Below are 23920 nucleotides of genomic sequence, written 5' to 3'. Positions count from 1 at the left end.
TCCCTCATGCTCAACACAATTTTCTTTCTATGAAAAAAGCTTTGGGCTTTTGAGCCACACACTGGCTAAGCAGACCTCAAAAAAGTTATATTCTTGGAAAAAAACTGATTCTAACAGTAACATCAACTAAAGTGCTCCTTATTTTCAGAAACTTTACTGTAAACCTAGGAATAAGGCTGAATGGCCTACTCTTGTTCTTCTGTTCTTTCTAACTTTTAAATTTCCTTTTAATCCATAAAAAGCTTGATAAATCTTAATTTCTATAATTGTACAGTGTTATCCTGAAGAAGAAAAAATAGAATTATCATCCTTTTCTTGCAGCACATACTGTCATGCTATTTGGTCAGAAGCATTTAAGGAAAAATTTCATGAATCTCTACTTACAAAGTCTTATAAGATCAAACTCCTCTTGTACACCTAAAGTGATAAAAAGAATACCCATGCTTTCGCCCCCATAGCTAACAGGACCACAAACTAAGCTGCCATTAAACTAGCACGATATCAAGCTAAGGAATTTCCCTTTGAATAAGGTCAAATCTTATTTAGTCAAATTTCTCAGACAGTCATTAGGAATTAAAATGCTATTCCAAGAATGAAACACATTTTTCTTGGGGGTGGGGTGGGGGGGGGGGGGGGGGGGGGGGGGGGGGTGGTGGGGGGGGGGGGGGGGGGGTGGAGAGAACAGAACATCTTTACTTTTTAAAACAAAAGCCAATTTTCATATCCCATCACTGATGCAATTAGATATACTGTGGATTCAAGTCTTAAAAATGTTATTTCAAATTTATTTAATGTTGACAATTTAAAGTGCTGACCATTGAGACTGTCTCCAGTGATGCAACAATGCCACATAAGGTGACCCATATCACTTTAGGCCATCCATTAGAATTAGACAATTAAAATATCACATCTTAAAATACAAGTATTTCTGTATGGAGTCCAATAATTCACTAGCATCCATACATGTATAGTTTCAAATCTAAATTAAGCAATTTTAAAAGAGAAATGTTGCATTATCATTTTACTTCAACCTCAAATAGGAATCATAATTAAGATAATGAAGCAAAGTACAGTGACTGAACCCTTCCCTGAACTTATTTAGGTGGAAGCACTTTGTTCATATTTCATCGTTTCCTACTCCCCCCTCTTTCATGTAAAAGGCAAAAAGTTGAATAAATCCAAAATTCCACACGATTGAGAATGGACATTTTAGCTATAAAATGTTTCTTCAGCAAATATGTGGATGCACAAATACACTTAAGTAGATTAATCCATGGCAGTGTATCATCCCATGTCAATACATGCTTCACCATTTGTTGTTAGCTCCTGTTTACCGTGTGTTCAATGCATACCGTATGTTTAATATAGGTTTACTTCATGAATAGTTACCCTTAAATGGTTTACAAAGTTCTTAGTATTTTACAAATGCTCACCACACTTAGATAACTATCAATCTTTCCATCTACTTAGCAAAGTAAGATTGGACTAAAACAATAGCTGGTATCTGCACTAAGGCCAATCAGGGTCAAATGAAGCATGTTTCCCAAGTCCTGCAATCCACAAACCACTTCTAATTATTTTTTCCCAAACCAAATCTGACCAGAATGATTTGGTCCAGATAACCTTTAAACTGGACTTGGTAAATGCGCATTTCTATTGCCTGAAAATGTTCCCATACTTTTCAATAGAAAGGACTCCAGCATTGTTAATGAATATTCTGTAGCATGCCTCTGAAGGAATCAAAGGTAGGAGTTTATCCAGTGTTGGATAGATATTAACAACTCGTACTTGAGGACAAAATTTGGCTTTAGATAGCGCACAAGAATGGTGCAAAGAAGAAATTGAATGCAAATTTGAAAGCTTGCTTCACTATACCTCTCCAGTCATGTTCAATTTTGACGTGTCTTGCTGTTGCTGGTGTTAGCTTTGACATACAGTTGAGGCATCTGATGGCTTTCAGTTCAAAGACTGGCCATTTACTGCCTAACTTGCCCTCTAAAACGGTACTGAATTCCACCACACTTCCTTGCCCCAAGTTCAGCAGAACATTCTTGAATTCATTACTAGCTCTTAGTACAATATCTTTAGTTGCATCATCTTCAATAGTCTCATTCCCATTTGTACCATAAGGCATTCCCATGGTTATTTCAAATTTATAGCGACAGAACTTTTTAAGATGACAGGTGTGCTTGGTGAGGAATTTAAGCCGACAAAGATCTTCCTCCATCAGAGTCACATTTTTGGGATCACACTCAGGATATGTCTCACCGTACAAGCACCTCATCCAATCACTTAAGAAGTAAGGAAGCATATTTATTGCAGATTCTGCACTGTTGTCAATCTCAGTGATACGGACATATTTGAACCTTCCAGTCCATGTTACTCTATGTCCTTCAAGATGACCACAAAGGATCTGCACCTTAGCCATGTTAGCCTCTTTCCAGGCACGAGGCCCACAAACAAAGCTGTACTGCTGCCAGGTCAGAGTGGAATTGTACACCTTCATACCTTCCGATCTGTACACATAAACCCAACAGAACATCATAATTGCAGTGAGCCAAACCAGGATGAGCTTGACAATGGAGCTCTTCGTCAAGGACTTAACCAGCCCTACTAATGTTCCAGTTGCTTTTGTCCACATGTGCAGGATAACTGGAATTGTGCACAATACGAGGGTGACAATGATCTTGATCAACGCCATAGACATGAACCACTTTATTAATTGGATCACAAACATTAATGCAATACCTATAAGTAGGACTGGCAGAGCAAAAAGAAACAGGAAATAGCCAACTGATGCCCGAATAAGACCCAAGCCTGTGGATATCTTCAGGAGGCTTACAGCCAGTTCACACCACATAAAGCAGACAAGGTAAGGAATCAAGTAGCAGTAAGTACCTTTAAAGTTCCTCAATTGTGCCATTCTGAAGAACAAGTAAAACAAGAAAAAGTACAAGAGAAAGGGAATGCCAACATTCAACATGAAGGTATTACCTATCGGTATAGATATGAAGGGTTCCCCAAAAATTCTTAAGTAGGACCAGCTATCAGGAAGAGAGTGAAGGAACCCTATTACCGAGCATGACATCTCTACAATGAGAGCCCATCGAGTGAATGGTTCTGCACTTGTACTCAGACTCATGTAAGATGTAACCAAGAAGAAAATTGCAATGACTGCCAACTCAGAACAAGGAATCCAATCTTTGTCTGCTATGGGAAATGAAAGAATCACAAAAAACACAGAGAGCATGAAGTGGATGTGGGGTTCCAAAAGACTCCAACTAAAGTTCACCTCGGCCTGTTCTACATCTAGGTTTGGCTCAAAGCGCAGCAACAAGTCAGTCATTGTCCTGAAATTGTCCCACGCTTTGCTATCCTGAAAGACTTTCAAAGTACAGATTACCATGGAGATGAAGGAGAGGTAAAAGATGACTAGAGGGATGATGAAAGCAAAAAAACCGATTGTCAAGTTGCTAATTATAAAAAAAAAGATGAGGGCATTTACATGGTGAAGTGGAATAATTGTATGTAGCCAGTGCATTCCAGCTTTGGAGGCAAAATCTATTAGGTGTTCCTTTATTTCCATTAAGGCATGGAGCGGATATTTCATGATCTGTGGAAGGAAATGGACAAAATATGTTTAGAATATATATATAAAAAAATGTTTTTACATGGTTCAGGAAGAAAAGAATCTAAAACTACGATCGAGTTAAAAACCATCAAAAAATTATAAAATAGTTGACGTTTAGCAAAGGTTTGCAACACAGCAAACTAGTGTTACTGTTGATAGATTAAAACGGTAATAGTATCATGCAGTGTAATCAAGCCTACAAAGTGTATAGGTTTCCACTGCTTATCAATGGGTTCCAAGAACAAGGGATAATGGTTTGGAAGTGATTATCAAAACTCACTGTGACAACAGCCAGCAAGAAATCTCTGAAAGGACTCATCTACAACCCTATTTAGTTAGCTCTTTGCTACAGAAATATTTAACCTTTGGAAAATTTACAATCGTTAACAGCCACATAGGTGCAGCAGGATCATTTATGTTCCCCAATCTTTGCAAGAATAAGACTTGATATAATGCTGAAATAAATACTAATCAGTAATCGTTTTTCTCCATTAACCTGAAATTCTGATAGCTTATTAGAAATTTAATGCATTTGCATTCTGTAACAAAGCCTTGTGTCCAGTAATATTTTAAAAAGTAAGCTTAACCTATACTAATAAATTGTTGCTTAAACTTGTTGCTAAGAATAAACCAATTGTATTCTTAACTATACCTTCTGGTGAAATGGCAAATCTTCAGGTGGTTTCACTTCAAGGCCATCATCCTCTCCCTGCATTAACAAGTTAGATGGGATAATGCCCTTAGCATATTTCTTTGTGATGTCAACAAAATCATCCAACTTCATGTCCTTGTTACCTGAAGTAGTAACAACAGTTTTGGTTAACAGAAATACAGCTGTATCCTTATTAGTAATACAATACACCATTGCAGGAATTCCAAGTTCTGTAGCATTTTATATATTCTCAAGGTGATTGTTAGCACTTTGGGACAGAACGCATTAGCATTTCAGATATTTTGTTTGCATTGAATGCTTCCAGCTAAATACAAGTAAACTTTACTCTGCTTAGCTCTGATAACATGTCTTAGCCCAAGCCTTGCCAAGAATTATTCCACTGCATTTGTTCCACACCAGCATCTTGCGGTCACAACAATACTATTAACAAGTCATGAGAATCATAGACTGATTGCTGAAAGAGTAACTCAGCTGCCCCCTGCCATTCTCCCTGTCCACTTTCTCCATAGCACTGCAAATCTTCTCTTTAGATGTTTATTCAATTCCCTTTTGAAAGCCCTGAGTTTTTGCCTACACCATGTTCTCAGGTAGTGCATTCCAGATGCTAATCCCTTGCTGTGTGGTTTTTTTTCTCATGCCGACATTGGTTCTTTTGCCAATCATCTTTAATCTGTGTCCTCTGGTTCTCGATCCATAGACCAATAAAAACAGTTTCTCTCCATCTGCTCTGTCTAGACCCTTCATGATTTTGAACACGTTTACAACATCTTGGGCCTGAACTTCCTCGGAGTGGCAATCAGTGTCGGATTGCCACTCTGCGCTCAATTTCTTATATTAGGAAATAGAGATAGTTTAAGTAAGTTATATTTGTATTTTCTGAGTGTTAGGCATGAGTTTTAGCTTTAATGTTTAAGTTTGATTTGTATTTCTGTATGTGTGTGTTAAGAAAGGTCAAATTGAATTTAGTTTCACTTTAAAAAGGTGCCTGCATTTCTAAAGAGGTTTTTTTATGATACTCTGTTTGCATTGAATGCTTCCAGCTAAATATGAGTAAACTTTACTCTGCTTAGCTCTGATAACAAGTCTTAGCCCAAGCCTTGTCAAGAATTACTCCACAGGTAAACAAAGGTGGAAGAATTGGGCTGTTGTCTAGCAACAGGGATCCAGAGAGACAGGTTCTCCCCCCCACCCCACCTCCCCATAGACACACACAGAAAAGCTAGAAACAGCAGTTTTGTTTTGGAAGCTGTTGGAGTTCGACTGGTTTGGAAGCCAGCTGCCAAACAGAAGCCACCTAGAAGGGGCAGATAGCCAGTCCCAAGCTAAGGAAAAGACCCAGAAATCCAGGGGAGTGGAAGAAGAGAAAGTCCCAAGAAGAACTTCTAAAGGAAAGAGAGGAATCTGGAAAAGGTCCTGTTAAATTAATTTAAGAGTGAGGGGCAGAGAGAAAAGTTCCAAGCTTCAGATTTAGAAGAGGCAAAAGCTGCAGAAAGCAGATTTAAAGTGAAAACAGCTTGCAAGAGGCAGAAGGTTCAAACAAATGGCTGAAGGTCTGTAACTCTTTGCTACGGGCATGTGAAGCAGTGGTGTGCTGTTGACAGCTGAGACGGTGAGATAGAGAGTGCTTGGAAGACAGTTTGAATACATGTGATGACCCAGGGGAGAGGAACATCAGGAGAGTTTGAAACCCTGGAGTTGAAACCTTGTGGATGGTGCCTGAGGGAAAGCATCGGTTTGGGACAAGATTTCAAGGCAAGGTCGTGGAGATTGGAAACCCTCGTGTGAAAGACGGAGCTCAGTGAGACTGATTGCCTAGGATGTGACAAGCGTCTGGGTGGTGGGGGGGGGGGGGGGGGGGAGTTGAGGAGAGATCCATAGCATCTGGTTGAGGTGGCATCTGTCACTTGGTTTCGGAGAGTGGTGTGTCTGACCACAGGTCACCATAGGTTTACATAGACTGTGTACTTGCTGTGGACATTAGAGTATAAGATAGCTTTTGTAACTTGTGTTATCCTTACCAACCTGTATATATCTGTAAAGGTACAGTTGTGGGTGAAAGAATATTGTAATATAGTTCATCTTGTTGATTAAATGTTTTATGCTTTTGTTAAAAGTTCATCAGCTGACTCCTGTGACTCTGTTCAGTAGTTACTCTCCATGTATCTAAACAGACAAATTAAAAGTTAGGATCTATCAAGCTGGGTTCCACTCTGGGATCAGGCTTGCCCAGGGGTAACCTCAGCTGAGATTCTAACACTTACCTTAATTTTTCTTCGATTCTATCTTGCCCAACCCAACTCAGGCAGGGTGTGGGGGAAGGTCAGGGGGGAAAAGCAGAGGTCAGGGAGGGCGGGGAGCGGAGGTTGGGATGTGGGGAAATCAGAGGTTGGGGGGAAATTGGAGCTTGGAGGGGCTGGAGGTTGGAGGGTCAAGGTGACATTGGGGGGGTTTGGAGGTTGGGGGGTAGTTGAAAGTTGGGTCAGGCTGGGCCAGCTCAGACCTGGGGGTTGTCTGGAGGGGGCTTGGACCATGGTGGGGGTCTTATCTTTATAATGTTCTTTGCTTTGGGAGTTGTGGATGTGGGCTGGGCGGTAATGAAGTGACATTAATTTTGGAGGCATTTGGCTCATGCCTATTGTCACGTTAGGAGCCCAAGCAAAATAGAGGACACATTTAATCTGGCATGAATTTGAACGTAAGAGTTAACAGAACAGTGTAATTATAATCTATGCCATCCTGTCCTCTAAATGGGTAACCTTAGTCAGGCATCTCAGCTGTGTTAGCCATGTCATGGTGGCCTCACACACCAATGCCAGAGAATCTCGACCAATGCATAGTATGTGCAGTGACATAGGTCCAAATATTAAGCAGCATTTACTGGGGAGTTTATAGGTGGGTTAATTTCCTTCTGCAGCTCAAAACCTATTATTCCCTTGGTATCACTTTGCTTTCATCTTCCTTATTCCACTTTTCCTGGTCAACATTTCTTCTTTGGTTCCAATGACTCCCCTGCATCAGAACAACACTGCAAAGCAGAAACTGTTTGAAAACAACTGGCAATCTAGATAAAACGATCTACGGTACATTATAAATCTCTAATCAAGAAGTATCCTTTTTCTTTAACAAGCTTTTGTATGAACTGTGAAATCTCCCTGCAGTGTTGATTTGATTTTCTTACCCATGGCACTGCACTTCTGTACAAGATGCTTTTTCTTGAACCCATGTGAAAAATGGGGTCAGAATGAATTTTAAACAAGTTAACAAAAAAAAACCAATTGAATTACAGTGAATATTGAACTTTAACATGTGGCGTATGGTTTTAAGAGTGACAAAACAGAAAGAGCATGAGCACATTGGGTCCTTACTTTGAAAGCTGACCAGTCGTTCAAGCACTCGCCTCTCTTTTTGCAGCATTTTTGGGACAGGGCCTGGTTCTCCCTTGCTACCTGTACGATGATAAAACCAATGCAAGTTAATCTGCTATCAAAACAGATGGTCAAGGTAGATTTGAAGAACAAGCCTCTTCTATATCGTTGGTTCTAAAAACAATCTCAATTAACTTTCTGCACCTTCTTGTTCTCATGCCCACATGCCTGTCCTTGGCCTGCTGCAATGTTCCAGTGAATCCCAACGCAAACTGGAGGAACAGCACCTCATCTTCCAATTTGGCACTTTTACAACCTTCCAGACTTAACATTGAGTTCAACAACTTCAGACTCATGAACTCTCTCCTCCATCTTCACCCCCTTGTTAATCTCTTTTTAAAATTTTATTTTTTATTTACTTATTGCTATTTTTTTCTTCATTTATTCATTGTTTTATGCCTTTTTAAAATCCCTTTTTCTATCCTATTTCCCCCAATCACCACCCCCACCCCACCCCCAAAAAAGCCACCTGTCACTTGTTCTATTATTCTTTCACAGATTGCTGACCCTTGTTCTGCTATTCGCACATTCTGCTTTCTTACTTTTATACCACCATCAGCAACTTCTTTAACCCTTACCACTACCATTAACACTCCCTTTGTTTTGTGTCCATGACATCTTGTCAATCTCTCCTTAGCCTCTATCTATCACTGACCTTCTATCCTGCTTTACCTGCTCCAAACCCTGCCAAACAGTATAAATTCCATCACATATTTACTTCTCTTTAGCTCTTAAGAAGTCATATGGACTCGAAACGTTAATTCTGTTTCTCTCTCCACAGATGCTGTCAGACCTGCTGAGTTTTTCCAGAATTTTCTGGTTTTATTTCAGATTTCTAGCATCCGTAGTATTTTGATTTTATCAGTTAATTTTCTCTTTTCTCCTACCTTCAGCATTGATGTGACTAACATTCTCCAGGATTTCGGAGACAGCAACCTGCTTCTTTCGATTTGGATTCAGCTTCTGGTACATAATTAAGGTAGCCTTCCGCACAGCCCGCTCAAACTCGCTCTCGTCTGCTAGCTGCTTCACCACTTGCTCGTTCTCAGATGTGATGCCTTTAGGAAAAAGTAGGTGTCAAGCAATGTTCCCTGAAAACTGCACATGGTCCTGCAGTAACCTGGTGTGTGGTTGTGCAAAACTTTAAAGATACCGCACATTCAAATGAACAAACCTAAACACGTTGAAAAAAATTGAGGGATGTTGCCGTCAAGTGTTCAAACTTATTAAACAATGGAAAGCAACCAACTCATCTGAAAACAAGGACTAGGACATGGACAAAGTTAACATGATTGTTCTCCTATCATACACACATTCAGTTTTTGGCAATCGATTTTAGAATTGAATCAAAGCAGTCGAGCATCAGCTCATTTAAGTCACAATTACCATTTATTTCCATTCTCCTTTTCAGGGATGCAAGTGGAATTGGATAGGGGAAAAAGAAAACCATTGTTTACAGCATATAGTATCACAAGATGTCTAAAATTAGGAGTAGGGAGATGCAGATAGCCTGCAACTGATCTATTCCGTGATCTGAACAGAAATTTATCGGACCAAGACTCATTCCTGAAAGCAGGTAAATTCTGGTACTAATTATCTCTTGGAATCAAAGTCCATCAACTCTGTCTTCATAGAATATTAATGGATGAGTAATCATTAAAAACACTGAAGTCTTTAAACATTTTCCAGTTTTATGAATAAAAGGAATGAGCTAAAACTGTGACATTCATAAAAGGCTGGCAAGAGGTAAGCAAGAGGTAGATCAGCCAGTCATGGTGTCAAGCTCCCTGACACCAGCCAAGTAATCGGGCTGTCAGGTGACATTCAATCGCAATTTCATGTCGTCTCTCCTTGTGTCTCAATATGCATATCAAATATGTCACCCTGTCCCCCACTTTCCTACTGGAGTGGGCAGAGGTTTAAGTCTCTCTCATTTGTACATTTCTCTGCTAGTGTGCTTGCTGAATTCTATAGCAAGGTATAGTGTTCCTGGGGGTGGGGATTAGGAAAACATAAGAACAAATCTGTCATCATTCTTTTGTTTTATCATTCAAATATATTTTGATTTAAAAAAATCTCTACTACCCTTCCTAGTACTTTGAATAAGCTTTTCTTCCTGACACTAGCTCTAAATTTACTTTTGGTCATTATAAAGCTGATTACACTTAAAAGCAACTTTCAGCATTTCTGTGATAGGGTTTATTAGTGTAGGTCTTTCTTCCTCGCTAATTTAAATTTATGAACTCTAGTCTTACACTTATGGCTTGTACTATTTAATATTTATATATTTTAATGAGATTATTCCTTTCAGCAGGCCGTGCACAAGTTGGCTCCTATAAATTATGAGTGGGTGTGCAAAAGATTTAAAGGGGCCACACATTTAAGTAAATTGCCTGCAGGTTCTGAAGAAAGACTAGATGGAAAAACAAATCCCCATTACCTAGAATTACAAAGTATGCAGCACAGAAACAAGCCATTCTGCCCAACTGGTCCTTGGCAGCATTTATACTCTACAGGAGCTTCCTCCCTCCTTGCTTCATCTAAGCCTATCAGCATATCATTTTACTGATTTCTCCCTTGTTTGTTTATCCAGCTTGATATCCTTCATACATGCATCTTAAATACATCCATGCTATTCATCATAGCTTCCCTTCTTGTTGTAACACATTCTACATTTTTAACTTTCTCCTGAATTCCCTGAGGGAATTATTGGTGACTATCTTATAATTATGGCCCCAAATTCGAGACCCTCTCATAAGTGGAAACATTTTCTCGATGACTACCTCCCACCCCTTTCATAATCTTAATCACCTCCAGCAGGGTATATGCCTCACCCTTCCCTTTTCTTGAGAAAAGCGCAATGGCCTGTTCAGCCCCTCCTGACACATACATTCTCCATGGTATCATCCTTTTAAATAATTTTTGCACCCACTCCAGTGTCTTTTTAGAATATGGAGACCAGACTACATCAGTTTTGTTGCCCTTCTTTGAAAGTTTTCCCAGTGCATGTATATTGTTTTGCAGCATCATGTCCAGAATTGAAAAGTTTTTAAAGCATGGACTGAGTGGACAATCAGTATTTTGCTACGCGTAAGTGTGATAAACCTGTGTTCCTATAGTGCTGTCTGTGTAATTATTCATTGAACGTTCATTTTTTAAAAAGTGCTTCACCACATTATCCATATATTGAATATGTTATGTTGCTTTCCTCCCACAATCCATTCCAAGTCTTTCTAGCTTAACAGCAAATAAATTTACCTTTCCTTTCTGCAAGGCAAAGTCTAAGCAGTTTTACTGCTTCTTTTTTGCCTTGTTTGGCAGCTTGGATCAACCAGTTTACAGCTGTACAGTTGTTCAATTCTTCATCCTTATTGTCAGCGAGTTTCAGGTAATATTTACCAACCTAATAGCAACAGAGAAAAGGCACATTATTTTTCTTTAAATCCAAAGTTCATAGCAATGCTCGCTTAAAAGAATGGGAGTGGATGTACACAAATCTTTGAAGGTCAAGTGTTAAAAAAGCAGTCTGGATCCACAGCTTTATAAATAGAGGCAGTAAGCACAGAAGCAAGGAAGTTTTGTCTTTATAAATCAGTGGTTAGGCTGCAGCATTCTGTCTAAGTGTGAGTGCCACACTTCGGAAGGATATCAAGGTTTTAGAGACGGTGCAAAGGAGAGTTATTAGAATGGTACTGGGAATGAGGGACATCTGTTACAAGGAAAGATAGGGAAGCTAAGGTTGCTCTCCTTAGAGCTGAGAAAGTAAAGGGGAGATTTAATAGATGTTCAAAACCATGAAGGGTTTTGAGAGTTTTGCCTTATTTACTCTGGTTACTGATATTTATGTTAATGGAAACGAAGTACAAAGATTTGAGGAACTTAGCAAAAGAAACAGGTGAAATGAGGGAACACTTTTTTAAAAAATGCAGCAAGTTGATACGATCTGTAATGCATTGTCTGAAAGAGCGGTGGAAGCAGATTCAATCATAACTTTCAAAAAGAAAGGAAACTGGATCAATACTTGAAGGGGAAAAATTTGAAAAGACATTTGAGGAAAGGGCAGGGGAATGGGACTAATTAGATAGCTCTTCCAAAGAGTGGTTAATTATGGACTGAACTGGCTCTTTCTATGCAGTATGATTCTACGAATTCTACTATACAGATACATTTTTGGAGCAAAGAGAATTGAGAGCACTGGCTTTACTTCCCACTTATGCTTTGTGCATGCCAGAGTTTGGTAGCGGTAGCCCAGGTACCCTAGTTCAATTGTGTGATGCAATCTATTTTCTACTGATTAACAGCTGACAGGAGAGTCAAAATACTTCAAACATTAGAAAATGATCATCAGTAAAATGGGGTAGCCCAGCTGTGAAAGGACATCCAGTTTAAACGGTGTACTGCACATCAAAATCAACCCTAGGTCATCTGTTGGAGACTGCTTCAAGTAAGGTGATATAGCACACTTGATTTAAAGCGGATGTGATGTGTTCAAATAAGTCAGGTAAGCTGGAAGAGCTTTGCCTGCCTCTAGCTAAAACATGCCCACTTATTTTAACAGAGGATGCTGACATATTTTAAACAGAGAATGTTGACATAAAATGATGCAGGATAAGTGCTGCATCACATATACTTTGTGTGCATTCATTAAGTAATTAATTTGGATGCACAGCAACACTGTCAAACAAACATGGTCAATACTGAAAATCATTACAAAATCTAGAGAAGGGACTTGACTGCATTTTGAAGTGAAAGGCTGATATTCCTCATAACATTGCAAGTCCATCAGTAAACTGACATCAAGCATAACAACAAAGTTCATCACTTCCCTTTCATGTAAAATACTATTATTTCTGAAATTCTGGCAAAATCAACAGCACATTTTTAGGCCTGTTATGCCAATGGAAACAAAGCCCATTAGGATGAGGGAAGATTTCAACTTTGGTGAGAAAATTTTTTCTTACAACTCATTCCCTGGAGCATTTATTCTGAACAATAACATATTCCTCTAATGCATCTTACAACAGAAAGATCTACACAGGAACATAGGAAGAAACATACCAATAGGAGTAGGCCATGCCTCCCTCAAAAATAAAGAACATAAGAAATAGGAGCAGGAGAAGACCATATAGCCCTTGAGCCTGCTCCACCATTTAATACGATCATGGCTGATCTCCGGCCTCAACACCACTTTCCTATCCCCCCCAAGTATGTTTCGCCACCATTCAATTAGATCAAGGTTAATCTGTATGTGAACTCCATCTACCTGCCTTGGTTCCATAAACCTCTATATCCTTGCCAAACAAAAATCCATCAATCTCAGTTCTAATAATTTTCCATTGACCTAGTCTCGACAGCTCTTCAGCGAAGAGTTTCAGATTTCTACTAAGCTTTATGTAAGTGCTGATATCACTGTTCCTAACATCAGTCCTGAACAGCCTAGCTCCACTTTTAAGGTTATGCCCCTTTGTTCCAGACTCCTCCACCAGAGAAAGACACTTCTCTCTCTCTACCTAATCAACTCATTTGATCAATTTAAACATTTTAATTAGCCCTTAATCTTCTATAGTCAAGGGAATAAAAGTGCAGTCCATGCAGTCTAACTCAAAATTTAACTCTTTTAGCTCTGATATCGTTCAGGTGAATCTGTGCCGCACCAAGGCCAATACATCCTTCCTGAGGTTCTGTGCCCAGAACTGAAGACCAGGTCAACAAGAGCTCCATACAGCTGTACCGTAACTTCCAATGCTTTGTTTTCTAGCTCTCTTGAGTTAAAGGCCAACATTCCATCAACCTCTTTAAATTATGTATTTGTACCTGTCCACTAGCTTATAGTGATTTCTGTACCTGGACCCCGAAATCTCTCTGTTTCTCTACAGTTCCCATTTTCTTGCCATTTAGAAAATACTCAGATCTATCTAACTTAGGTCCAAAATGGATGACCTCACACTATACCAAACTCTATACAACAGAGTTTTGCACACTCATTTAAACTATCAATCTCCCTTTGCAACCCTCTGTTCCCATCTACACTACTACGTCACCTAATTAAGTGCCATTAGCAAACTTATATATACGGCTCTCTAATTATCCCTACAAAGGGAGAAATCTTCACTAAGTCAAATATCCAACACAGCAATTTAGAAATGTCATGCTAAGCAAATCTGTGAGTAATGCGACACTGTACTGCAGTAGAGATCTGCTTCCTGCCAGGCTAGGCCCTCTGAAGAGTTTTACAGCTGCTTGCTGTGTAATAGGAGGCAATATGTATCATGGCAAAATAAAGACACAAAATGGAATAGCCATTTGCAATCACAGAACAGCAAATGAGGGCTCAAAACACATTTATCTACTTTTAGGAGAAAAAATGCAGTCATTCCCCCACAACACAAAAATAAGCATATTTGAAGAACTTTCCTGAAATAAATCTTAAATTTGTGAATCATTTTTAAATAACTGATAAAAATAACTGATTTAGTCTTCAAGGCAGCTCTCAATTTAGACAAAACCATCATTTTAATTTACTGTGCAACAGCACAATAATACACCAAAATTTGAATCATCTTGCTTATCATACCTATTTCCTTTTGCATCTATTTTAATCACTAATACTGATGCCTTCTATTCCATCCTCTCACCAGCGACACCCAATTCCAACCACCATTTTCTAGGACAGCCCATTGCACTTTATAGGCAGGTTGTGTGTTAATTTGTTTAATTTTATGATAGGCTGTTGACCTCACTGATATACCTCCAACAGCCTGCTAGTCTCTGTATGCTCTCATCTCTGTAGCTGTCCTCTGTCACCCTTCTTCTGCTCCCATCCAGTGCCAAGCCATGTTCCACATCATCTCCCAGTCTTTCACCTACGCTCTTGGGTCTCTTTGTCTACCTTTTCTTGAAGCTTCTGCCTCTCCTGCTCTTTTCAGACCATCTAAGAATTAATTCTTGGCCCTATTCCTTTTTGCTGCACTGGTTCCTGCCTACCTCAAGTGTTCTGACTTCAGTCCTGGCCAGTACCTCTTCTATCATTCTCAATTCATTCTTGTATACTTGCCTATTTTTCCTTGCTATGCTTTTCAGGCCTACACAGAACAAGCCCATAAAGCTGTGTGGGATGGAAGTATAAGTGATGTGCAGGAAACCAAGCGGCACACAGGAAAACATGCTGAGCTAAAGGAGAACTCAGGACATGGTACCAAGGGAAATCAAAATACTTGGGACGCAGTGGAGAAAGCAGGTGCTCAGGCCAACGGAGGCAGTCAAGGTACAAACTGCAGTGCAGAGGTAAAGGGAATTTGAAGTGCAATGAATGCTTTACAAAGACAATCAGACAGTGTTGCAGAATAGAAGAATCGGCGGGTGGGGGGGAGGAATGGTGGGAGCAAGGGATGAGAAATGATGGTTTGGGAGTTGGAGCGGATGAAGGCTTGCAGCCCAAGAGGAGGATCTCACAAGGGAGTTGAGCTGAAAGATATAGGCTGTGATGGGACAATGTGAAGTGGAAAAAGAAATTGTATACACAAAAAGTGATGAAATGGTGGAAGTGACGACAGCAAGAGAATGCAGAAGAAATGGAAGTAGGGAGTAAGATCAGGGCAAGCATAGTGAAATCAAGGGGATAATATAGCAGATCAAAGAAATACTTTTGGGTAGGGACAGTGCACAGAAGCATAAAATATAAACGAGGAGATGCAGTGTGGGTTAATAAGAAGACGTGGTATGGGGAGACAGGAAGGCCCTACGTGCAGATAGCTAAGACACAAGCTAGGTAACTGTGACAGCAAACATAGTTATAGCTCCACCCGTTCATATTATTTTCCCATTCATCCTACCTGCATTCCCGCTTGATATCCACCTTATACTATGGCAGGGATTTTCCGGCCCCATCGCGGGAGGGACCCACCGCAGACGAGGCGGCGCCCCAGCCAGAAGTCCATTGACTTCCGGTGAGACCGGAAGATCCTGGCGGTGGGTGGGTGGGTGCGGGATTTTCCGCACCGTCTCTGACTCAAATGTACTCACCACCAGAAAATTCATCCCATTACACCTGCCTCTCCTTTCCCCACAACAGCACGATGAGAGGCAACATGCACTGGGTGAAAGATGAGTACCAGCCAGGATGGGGTTATGGGCAGAATGGGGTGTTGGGTGGGACTTGACAGCATTGATGATGTGGGGAATGGGGCAAGAGACTCAAATTGGTTTGTGTCAGTAATGGGGAAGAGTCAATGAAATTAGGTGACAGATCTATGAGGGAACAGGATGCAGGAGCATGGATTTGGGGAGGAGATGCAAGGGAAAATAGAACCTGGTAGTGCAAAGGATAGACACAGGTCCTGTTCATGACAGTGGTATAAAAATACGTAGGCATGTAGAACATTGATTATCACAAATAAAAATGCAAATCCATGAGCTGAATAATTTGCATCAATTTTAAGTTGCTGATACTAACAAATGTTTGATGTTCTGGTATTGAATTTATTCACCAGTGTGAAGAATAACTTTTTTGAAATCTCTAGACCTACATGGCACTGGAAACAGTTTCCCATTTGCTCTATTGAAACCCTTCAAGATTCTGAACACCCCCAACAAAATCTACCTTAATCCTCTTTGCTCCTAGGAGCACAACCAATGCTTCCCCAGTCTCCCTGCCTAGCTGGTCATCACTGGTATCGTTCGAGTAACTCTCCTGTGTATCTTCTCGATAGCCTTGACGTTCTTCCTGATGTTTGATGCACAGGCCGGGATCTTCCACCCCCATTTGTGGTGGGCTGTTCAGTGGTGAGATCAATAAGGCCCTAGTCATGTTTCCTGATGTCGTAAATGCTAGACACGATTGCTCCCCGCCCTGCTTACATGGCAGGCGGCATTTCCTGTTGTCGAACGCCAGGAACTTAACTGTAATTAATGCATCTAATTATTGTGGCCACACGCCTGAATCGTCCTCCACGTCAAATTTAGATCCCACGTCGATGTGATTTACAAATGCCTTTAAAACATGTGAACCTGGTGATCTCAACTTTGAGGTGAACTCGGAAGTGAGTGGACACAACTTTGTGCAGCACTCGCATCGGGGGGGGGGGAACAGGCAAGTCTTTGCAGTGGCTTTTTCATGGTTGGCTTGTGGTGCAAGGGTGACAGTGCAAAGAGGGAAGGGGGAGAAGGCAACCTCGGAGTAAGGGCGACAGTGCCGCAGCGGGGTGGGGTCATGGCAGCACTAACTGAAGTTTGAACACAAACATGCGGTGGAGGGGCAGGACGAGGGAAGAAAAAGATTGGGCTAAAGGCAAAACATGTTAAAGGTGAGCATTCCACCACAGCTGAGAACGTTTAGCTTGAGCTCATTCGAGCAGCACTAATTCCTCACAGTGTCAATGACTGCTCTTCTAGAGTTAAGCCCTCGCATGCACACTTCAAACTAGAACAAGTGCTACGGTGCAGCAGAACAACTGCACTTCTGGGCAAGCCTGAGGTTCCTGTTGGGAAAGGTGGCCAACGAACTCTGACAGAAGGGTGAGCTCAGTCCCTTGCATTATGTTTCAGTTCACATTGAAAAGTCACCCTCATGGTACAAGCAAACAACAAAGACTTGGAGTCCAGGTTAGGAAAATGCCTGTGCCTGAGGTGAGAGTTCAGGATGCAGTTGAGTGGCCGAAGCTGCTGCCACTTGGTCATGTGGTGTGGGCCAGTGCTGGGTAGGGGCATGCTGAACCATCATGCGCACTAAACACTGGGCATCCATGCGGTGGCCTGGACTCTCTGGCATGCGTTAAGGGGCCTTGAGACACAGCCACAGGCGATGACTTGACCAAAGTGATCCTTAGGAAACAATTGCTAACTCTTGCGTCTCTCTCTTTGATACTGCAGTGAGGAGACCATCAGGAAAATGGAGTCTGGTGGTCTCATGGTCTGCCTGATTGCTTATAGACAGGAGAGGAATGTGATGGAGGCACCTGGCTCGCCAAAGGGAGGAGCAGAACCCTGAAGACCAAGGGGCCTCCTCTGCAGATGGAGGATGAAACCCCACAGAACTGTTGTTCGTAGGCCCATTGCTACAGGGTCTACAGACGGCGAATGTGCTACCTGCAGATGATCGCGAACCAGTATTGCAAACACCTGTGTATGTCACAGGAACTGGTCACACACATATGCCACCTTCTGCAGGATTTGGCACTATGGGGACTTGGAGGACATCCACTGCCATTGGCAGTTAATGTTACCAACATGCTCAATTTCCACAGCAGTGGCTCCTTCCAGGGCTCCACTGGGGACCTTTGCGGGATCTCGCAAGCCTCCACCCACAAATGTATCTAGGTGGTCATGGATGTCCTTTTTGCCAAGGCATACAGCTTTGTCAATTTTGACAGGGAACAGGCAAGACAGAGAATAGGCAAGGCAGGAAGCAAGAGCTCAGATTTCCACACATGCAGGGTACCGTCAATTGCACCCACGTTGCTACACAAGATGCAGGGTTGACTCCTCGGGGGCAAGGGCTACCCGCAAAGGATGTGGCTGATGATGCCCATGCGGCGGCCTCAGACTCCTGGCGAGTGAAAATGAGAGGTCCAATGCCTGGACCTATCTGGTGAAGCACTGCAGTACACTCACCAGAGGGCGTCACACATCACAGTAGCTTGCTGCGCGCTACACAACCTCGTGATGCAAAGGGGAGAGGACCTGAATGATGAAGAGATGCATGAGCAGCAACTCTCCTCTGATGAGGAGGAAGTCAAAGGGGATGAGGGTGATGAGGTCCTGGAAGGTGAGGGTGCAGATGATGAGACCATTGCACTGGCCAGATAAGGCAGATGTATTTGTAAGGCCCTCACTGCCACAAGATTCCAGAAGGATGATGACGAGATGCAGTGAAGACACTCTTGAGATCTTCACATTGCATCTGGGAATGTCTGACACTTGTCTGGTTGAGGGTAGCGCACAGACGCTCTGTAAGAGGGTCATATCATCAAGACGCTGCTGAGAAACAACAGCCACATGGACAATAAGACAACTTCATCCTTTGGTAGGGTTCATCACCTGTTACCTTCAGCACCACACCTTCACCTGTCAGGAATGGATAGGGGGTTGAGGCAGCCCGCCTCAAAGGTGCTGAGAGCACATAGCAAACATCATGCAACCCAGTGACGCTTGTGTACAAGATTCTTGCAGCAAACACATGCCACATAGAGGTGCACGTGTCACTAATCTGGAAAGTGATTCTGAAGCTGGAAAACCACTGTGGTCAAAAGGTTACACGCTGCACAGGGGAGACGCTCTGGACTGTGCCAGTAGTCTTTGTTTTGTGCAGGAAACAAGGTTTCATATTTTATTGACACAAACATTGCTCAACATAACAAGGAGACATTCTTGGGAGTGTATATACAATGGCCAACATTATGTCCAAGTGACTAACAACCACGTGCATGTAGTGCAATTAAATCTTCTTGACTGCCCGGTGGGCACCGCGGGGACTGTGGTGTTTTATCCACCCCCTTAATCGCATTTTAATTTGATGTTTGTAAGTTTTCTTTAAATTTCGTTTTTGGTTTTTTTCAGTTACCGTAATTTAGGGGCTAGGTTTATTTTGTCCTTCATTTTTGTTATTTTAGTTTATTTGGTTGAATCCAAAAAGAATTAAACCTTCTTGACATTTCTAACACTGCTTCTATGTCTTGGGGCTCTCCTGACATCCACGATGGAGGTGGAGGTGGCCTGCTGACAGCCAAGCCCTGTTGTTTATGATGACCTTGGCAGGCATCTTTTGGAGCGCTGAGAGCTGAAGGGCCTCAGGCCTGCTTTCGGAGTCGTCCTGCTGTGTGGCAGTGGCACCCTCCTTGGCCTGTGGAGCTGGAGCTGGAGCTGCTGAGGAAACAGGAAACGGGGATTCGGATGGGCTGGACACTTGGAGTCACCCGGGAGGACAGCCCCAGGATGTGCATCTTCTGACCCTCCTCACTATGCGTGTCCAAGGGCCTGGGCTGACTCCATGAGAGGAAGAGGCGGCTGCAGTGAGCTTGAGATGCCCTGGCCCTCTCTCGCTTTGACAATGATGTATGCCTGCAAGTGTGTCAGCGATGGAGTGCAGCCTGTGCAGCACTCTAGGCCCGATGTCCTGGACCAAGGTTCCCATGGTAGCCGCCACCCTACCAGTGTTAACTTCAGTGAGTTGGCATGCTGGCATTATCACCTCAGACTGAAGACCCACAGACTCCTCCATCGTGCCATGTAATCTGAGGAGTGCAGCAGACATCTCTTCCTGATGCTCCCAAGTTTGCCTTTGCAGCTCCATCAACTGAGGTATTACTGAGTCCAGAGGCTCATCTGACTCGACTCAGCAGATTTCTGGCCTCCAGCGCTCCTCGTAGTGCTGAAAACCTTGGAAGTCCCTGCCTCTGCCTGCTGTGGATCAGACAGTGCAATGTGCCCACCAGATTGTGATCGCGAAGCTATTCTAGAATTAGGTCCCACCAAACTGTTGTCCCTGTGCTGGTGAAGGGTGTGAATGAGCGCAGAGATGGGTCTTCAATTAGGTACCATCAGATTCCTCTTCTGAGATGTCTTTGGGGCTTGAGTCGAGGGCCTGGTTCGTGGACCTCTTTGGCTGCTTCCCAGGTGTACCTGCGAAAGCAAGGAGAGATAATTAGTACATGGCAGGGAACTGTGGAACAAGGTAACTGACTCACAGGCATGGCTGTCTGATGGATGTTACACTGCCGGACCCTCACTTGGTTGAATGCTGCCGACCTCACTGCCAGCACAGGAACGATCCACATTGTTGTTGACCAGCTGGATGTCTTTATTTTCAAAATCTGTGAGGACCTTGATGTTGGGCATTCCTCCACCAGTCTGTGACCTCTCCCTTTTATTGTGTGTCAGCTTGCCATGCATGAATACAGATGGAGAGACTGTAAGCAGAATGCATGCCAGGTCAGATGAGAAGGATGCCTAGCATGTGAGGGTGTTGACTGCTGCCATGAACGAGATGAGGACACAATCCGCAGGGCAGGTGAAGGTGTGTGAGAGAGAATGAAGGGTGATGTCCCTTGAACTGGCAGTGAGTGAGATCCCTGTGGGTGTGTGATGGATTTCAGTTGAGAGTAATGAGAAGAGTGACTTACCCTGACGGAACAGAGCAGATCATTCATCCTCTTTCAACATTGGGTGGCTGTCCTCCTTTGCAGCATGTTGGCGCTGATCACGGCTGTCACTGCCTCCTATGCTGGATTGGTAACCTTGCTTGCTGCTCTTCACCCAGGGTGGGGGTAGAGGACTTTGCGGCGGGCCTCCACTGCGTCCAGCAGGCGCTCGAGGGAGGCGTCGCTAAATTTGAGGGCAGCATGTTTCCTCCTTTTTACAGCCTTGACTTTCCAGCAGCTTTCAATCCCTTAAAGTGTGCTAACTCTGTGCAGGGGCACCCTTTAAATATGGCACCCGGATTACTGAAGGCCTGAGGTGATGGCAGGACCGGCGAATCCGAGGCTGCCCTGCCAGTGATCCGACATAAAGCCCGTGCCTCTGAGTATTTTCAACAAAGTGCCACATGATATGGCGGAAAAAGCCGCCATTGCCGTCAGCTGGTCAAACGTCGCTTTCCCCACCCGATATCTGGCTTTGCTGATTTCTGGGATGATTCCACCCTAACAATTGGCCACATTACCCTAGCTGGTGTCTGACCAGTGTTTTATAAAGTTTTAGCATTATTTCTTTGCTTTCTCTATGCCTCCATTTATTTAGCCAATGTCTTTTTACAGCCTTCCCAATTTACCCTGTGACCTTCAAAGCCATGTACCTACACTCCCCCAGGTCTCTGTTCCTGCACCCACATTGTACCATTTAGTTTATATTGATTCCCTTCATTCTTCCTTCCAAAATTAATCACTTCATACTTTTCCTTTTTAATGCTCAGTCACCAACCTGTCAATGTCCTCCTAAAGTCTATGAGTATTCTCCTCACTGTTCACCACATTTCCATAATTTGTATCATCTGCAACTTTTGAAATTTACCTTACAACTCCAAATCCAGGTCATTCACATATACCAAAAGGAGCAGTAGTCCCAATGCTGGCACCTGGGGACAGCACTGCACACTTCCCTTCTGTCTGCTTTCTAACCCTTAGCCAACTTTATATCAATGCAGCCACTAACCCCATTAGCTTCAATTTTGTTAACAAATCTATTATGTGGTATTATAAATACCTCCACTCAAAAGGATAAAGTCCATACAAAAGTAGATCTCCTTCCATATTCAGTCATCCCTAACTAAGCTTATAATGAATTTAGATCCTGCACCAGTCATTGAAAGCTTACACTGAATTTTCATTGAAGAATTCCTCAGAGTTGCGACGACTACCTTTACCTCAATATGGCCTTGCTATCCTGCAATTTTGGCAAAACCAATTGGATATTTAAAGCCAATACAGTAAGTCGTCACTTTACAAATGGCAGCCTAAATGACAATCAATCGCCTGTACTAAAGGACTAACTGAAACGCTCCTGTTCATGTCAGAATGTGCAGACCCCAGCAGACACCCTTCAAATAAGAATAAGGCAGGCAGCTGGAAGGTCTTTGTACTTTAAAATCTCCTTTGAAGACCTTAAGACAGTTTTGTGCTGCCATCATCTTGACACTGGTTGCTCGGTTCAGACCTTGATCACTCTCAAGTGTATCCTCAATTCAAAAAGAATGGAATTTCCCTCAATATTGCTCTTCAGTTTGATCCTTGGGTCATTTGCAATTACCCCACCCTGAATCAATCAGAATTTCTTCTCTACGTGTAATCTAGTTAGTAAAACATAGTGCTGAGTAATAAATGAATTACACAGAAATAAATGAATTAAATGGAAAAACAAATCTCATATCCTTAACATTATTTCTAGTGGGAAAGCAATAAAGATAGAAATGAGTGAGAGGTGTGTAAAGCTAAGACAACTAAAGAATGGGAGAAAACATTACAGCTCTGGAGCTGACCCAACATGAAACTTAAAGCAGAATTTACTGGAGGGCAATGCTCTTCAAAAAAAAAGTAGGCATTAATAAAACCGACATTCAGGAAAGTAAAAAAAACTCAGTTGTTCGAGGGAAACAGACAAAAAACAGCTGCCAAGAATTTTGGAGGGAGCAGTGGGTGGCGGGGTTGTTGTGGGCAGAAAAGAGAAAACAAAAATTGATGTACAAATTGTGAACATCCACAGTGTGATAAGTGGGAAAAATCACATGGGTTAAAGCTTCCACATATGAACCTTTTCCTTCCAATTTCATGATGTTATGTAAAATATAGGGTACATAAGTACATGGGGAAGAATGAGTTTCTTCTGTCATATGTTAATACATTTGGACGATTGAAGAATTTTTACAGCAAAGATCTAATTCTACCTCAGTCTGCGCCTTTGCATCACCATCTCTGGCTTTATTTTCTTGTTCCTCTATTGACATTTCTTGTTCCTCATTCGACATTTTTGCTGAAAATTAAAACATACCACAGGAAACTATTAACATTAAGTTTAACATGATACGAATATTACTCAATTAAGTTTGGCTGATGAATTTCAACAAAAACAGTTTAAAAAACACTCACAGAACATAAGCATGCCACACTGCAAAGCATCATATTAATTACACAATCGATGGAACAGTTAGGAAAACAAATTACACACCTAAGAAATAAATTTTAAATAACATGGCATGCTATTTATTTTACTATTCACCTCCCTCCTAAAATCTATAGATGAAGATGCAATCATGAGTTACACACTCTGAAAACACTTCACATTCGCAATCAGATCGCTTTGGTCTATGTGTAAGTCTGTACTGTTTTATTACCCAGTATGTAAAATTCCCAACAAGAGAGGGAGCATGGCTGAGTTTAGTCATGGAAAATGAACCATACATGAGAAGTAAGCAGAGGGGAACATATAGGAAACAGCGGTCAAAACATAGTGTGGAATCGTTCCAGATTTGCACTAAGTGCGGTAGTGAATGGGAAAAAGGACATTTTACCCGCTGGCCGCAATGGCGGCTTTTCATGCACCAAATCGTCCCAATCCCGCCTCATTAATTATGCATTCCCAGCAAAGATGCTGTTTCAATGGGGGGTGGGCTCTTATTCGCTCGCCACATCATCACCTTGCTGATTCATCATGCCAGCCGCCATATTTGAAGTGCAGCGGTGCGCACACCTCTCAGTGCTTCAAGAT

The 23920-nt window shown here is 42.2% G+C and overlaps 1 protein-coding gene across 2 annotated transcripts in view; it reads right to left on the bottom strand.

Annotated features, from left to right (window-relative positions):
- Positions 1-667: 667 nt before the first annotated feature.
- LOC121292761 (wolframin-like) overlaps positions 668-23920 on the bottom strand; it is a 38941-nt gene continuing 15688 nt past the window's right edge. For both annotated transcript variants that reach the window (XM_041215153.1, XM_041215244.1), the window contains exons 2-7: positions 23100-23185; positions 10988-11132; positions 8617-8787; positions 7670-7750; positions 4284-4426; positions 668-3613 (exon numbers count right to left, since the gene is read on the bottom strand). In XM_041215153.1, coding sequence (XP_041071087.1) covers positions 1808-3613; positions 4284-4426; positions 7670-7750; positions 8617-8787; positions 10988-11132; positions 23100-23185 — 2432 coding nt within the window. In that variant the 3' untranslated portion in view covers positions 668-1807. The remainder of the gene's footprint in view (positions 3614-4283; positions 4427-7669; positions 7751-8616; positions 8788-10987; positions 11133-23099; positions 23186-23920) is intronic.

The sequence above is a fragment of the Carcharodon carcharias genome, chromosome 1 (genome assembly GCF_017639515.1).
Source record: "Carcharodon carcharias isolate sCarCar2 chromosome 1, sCarCar2.pri, whole genome shotgun sequence".
Taxonomy (NCBI): Eukaryota; Metazoa; Chordata; class Chondrichthyes; order Lamniformes; family Lamnidae; genus Carcharodon; species Carcharodon carcharias.
The sequence above is the reverse complement of the archived record's forward strand: the minus strand, read 5'-3'. Positions and strand labels throughout refer to the sequence as shown.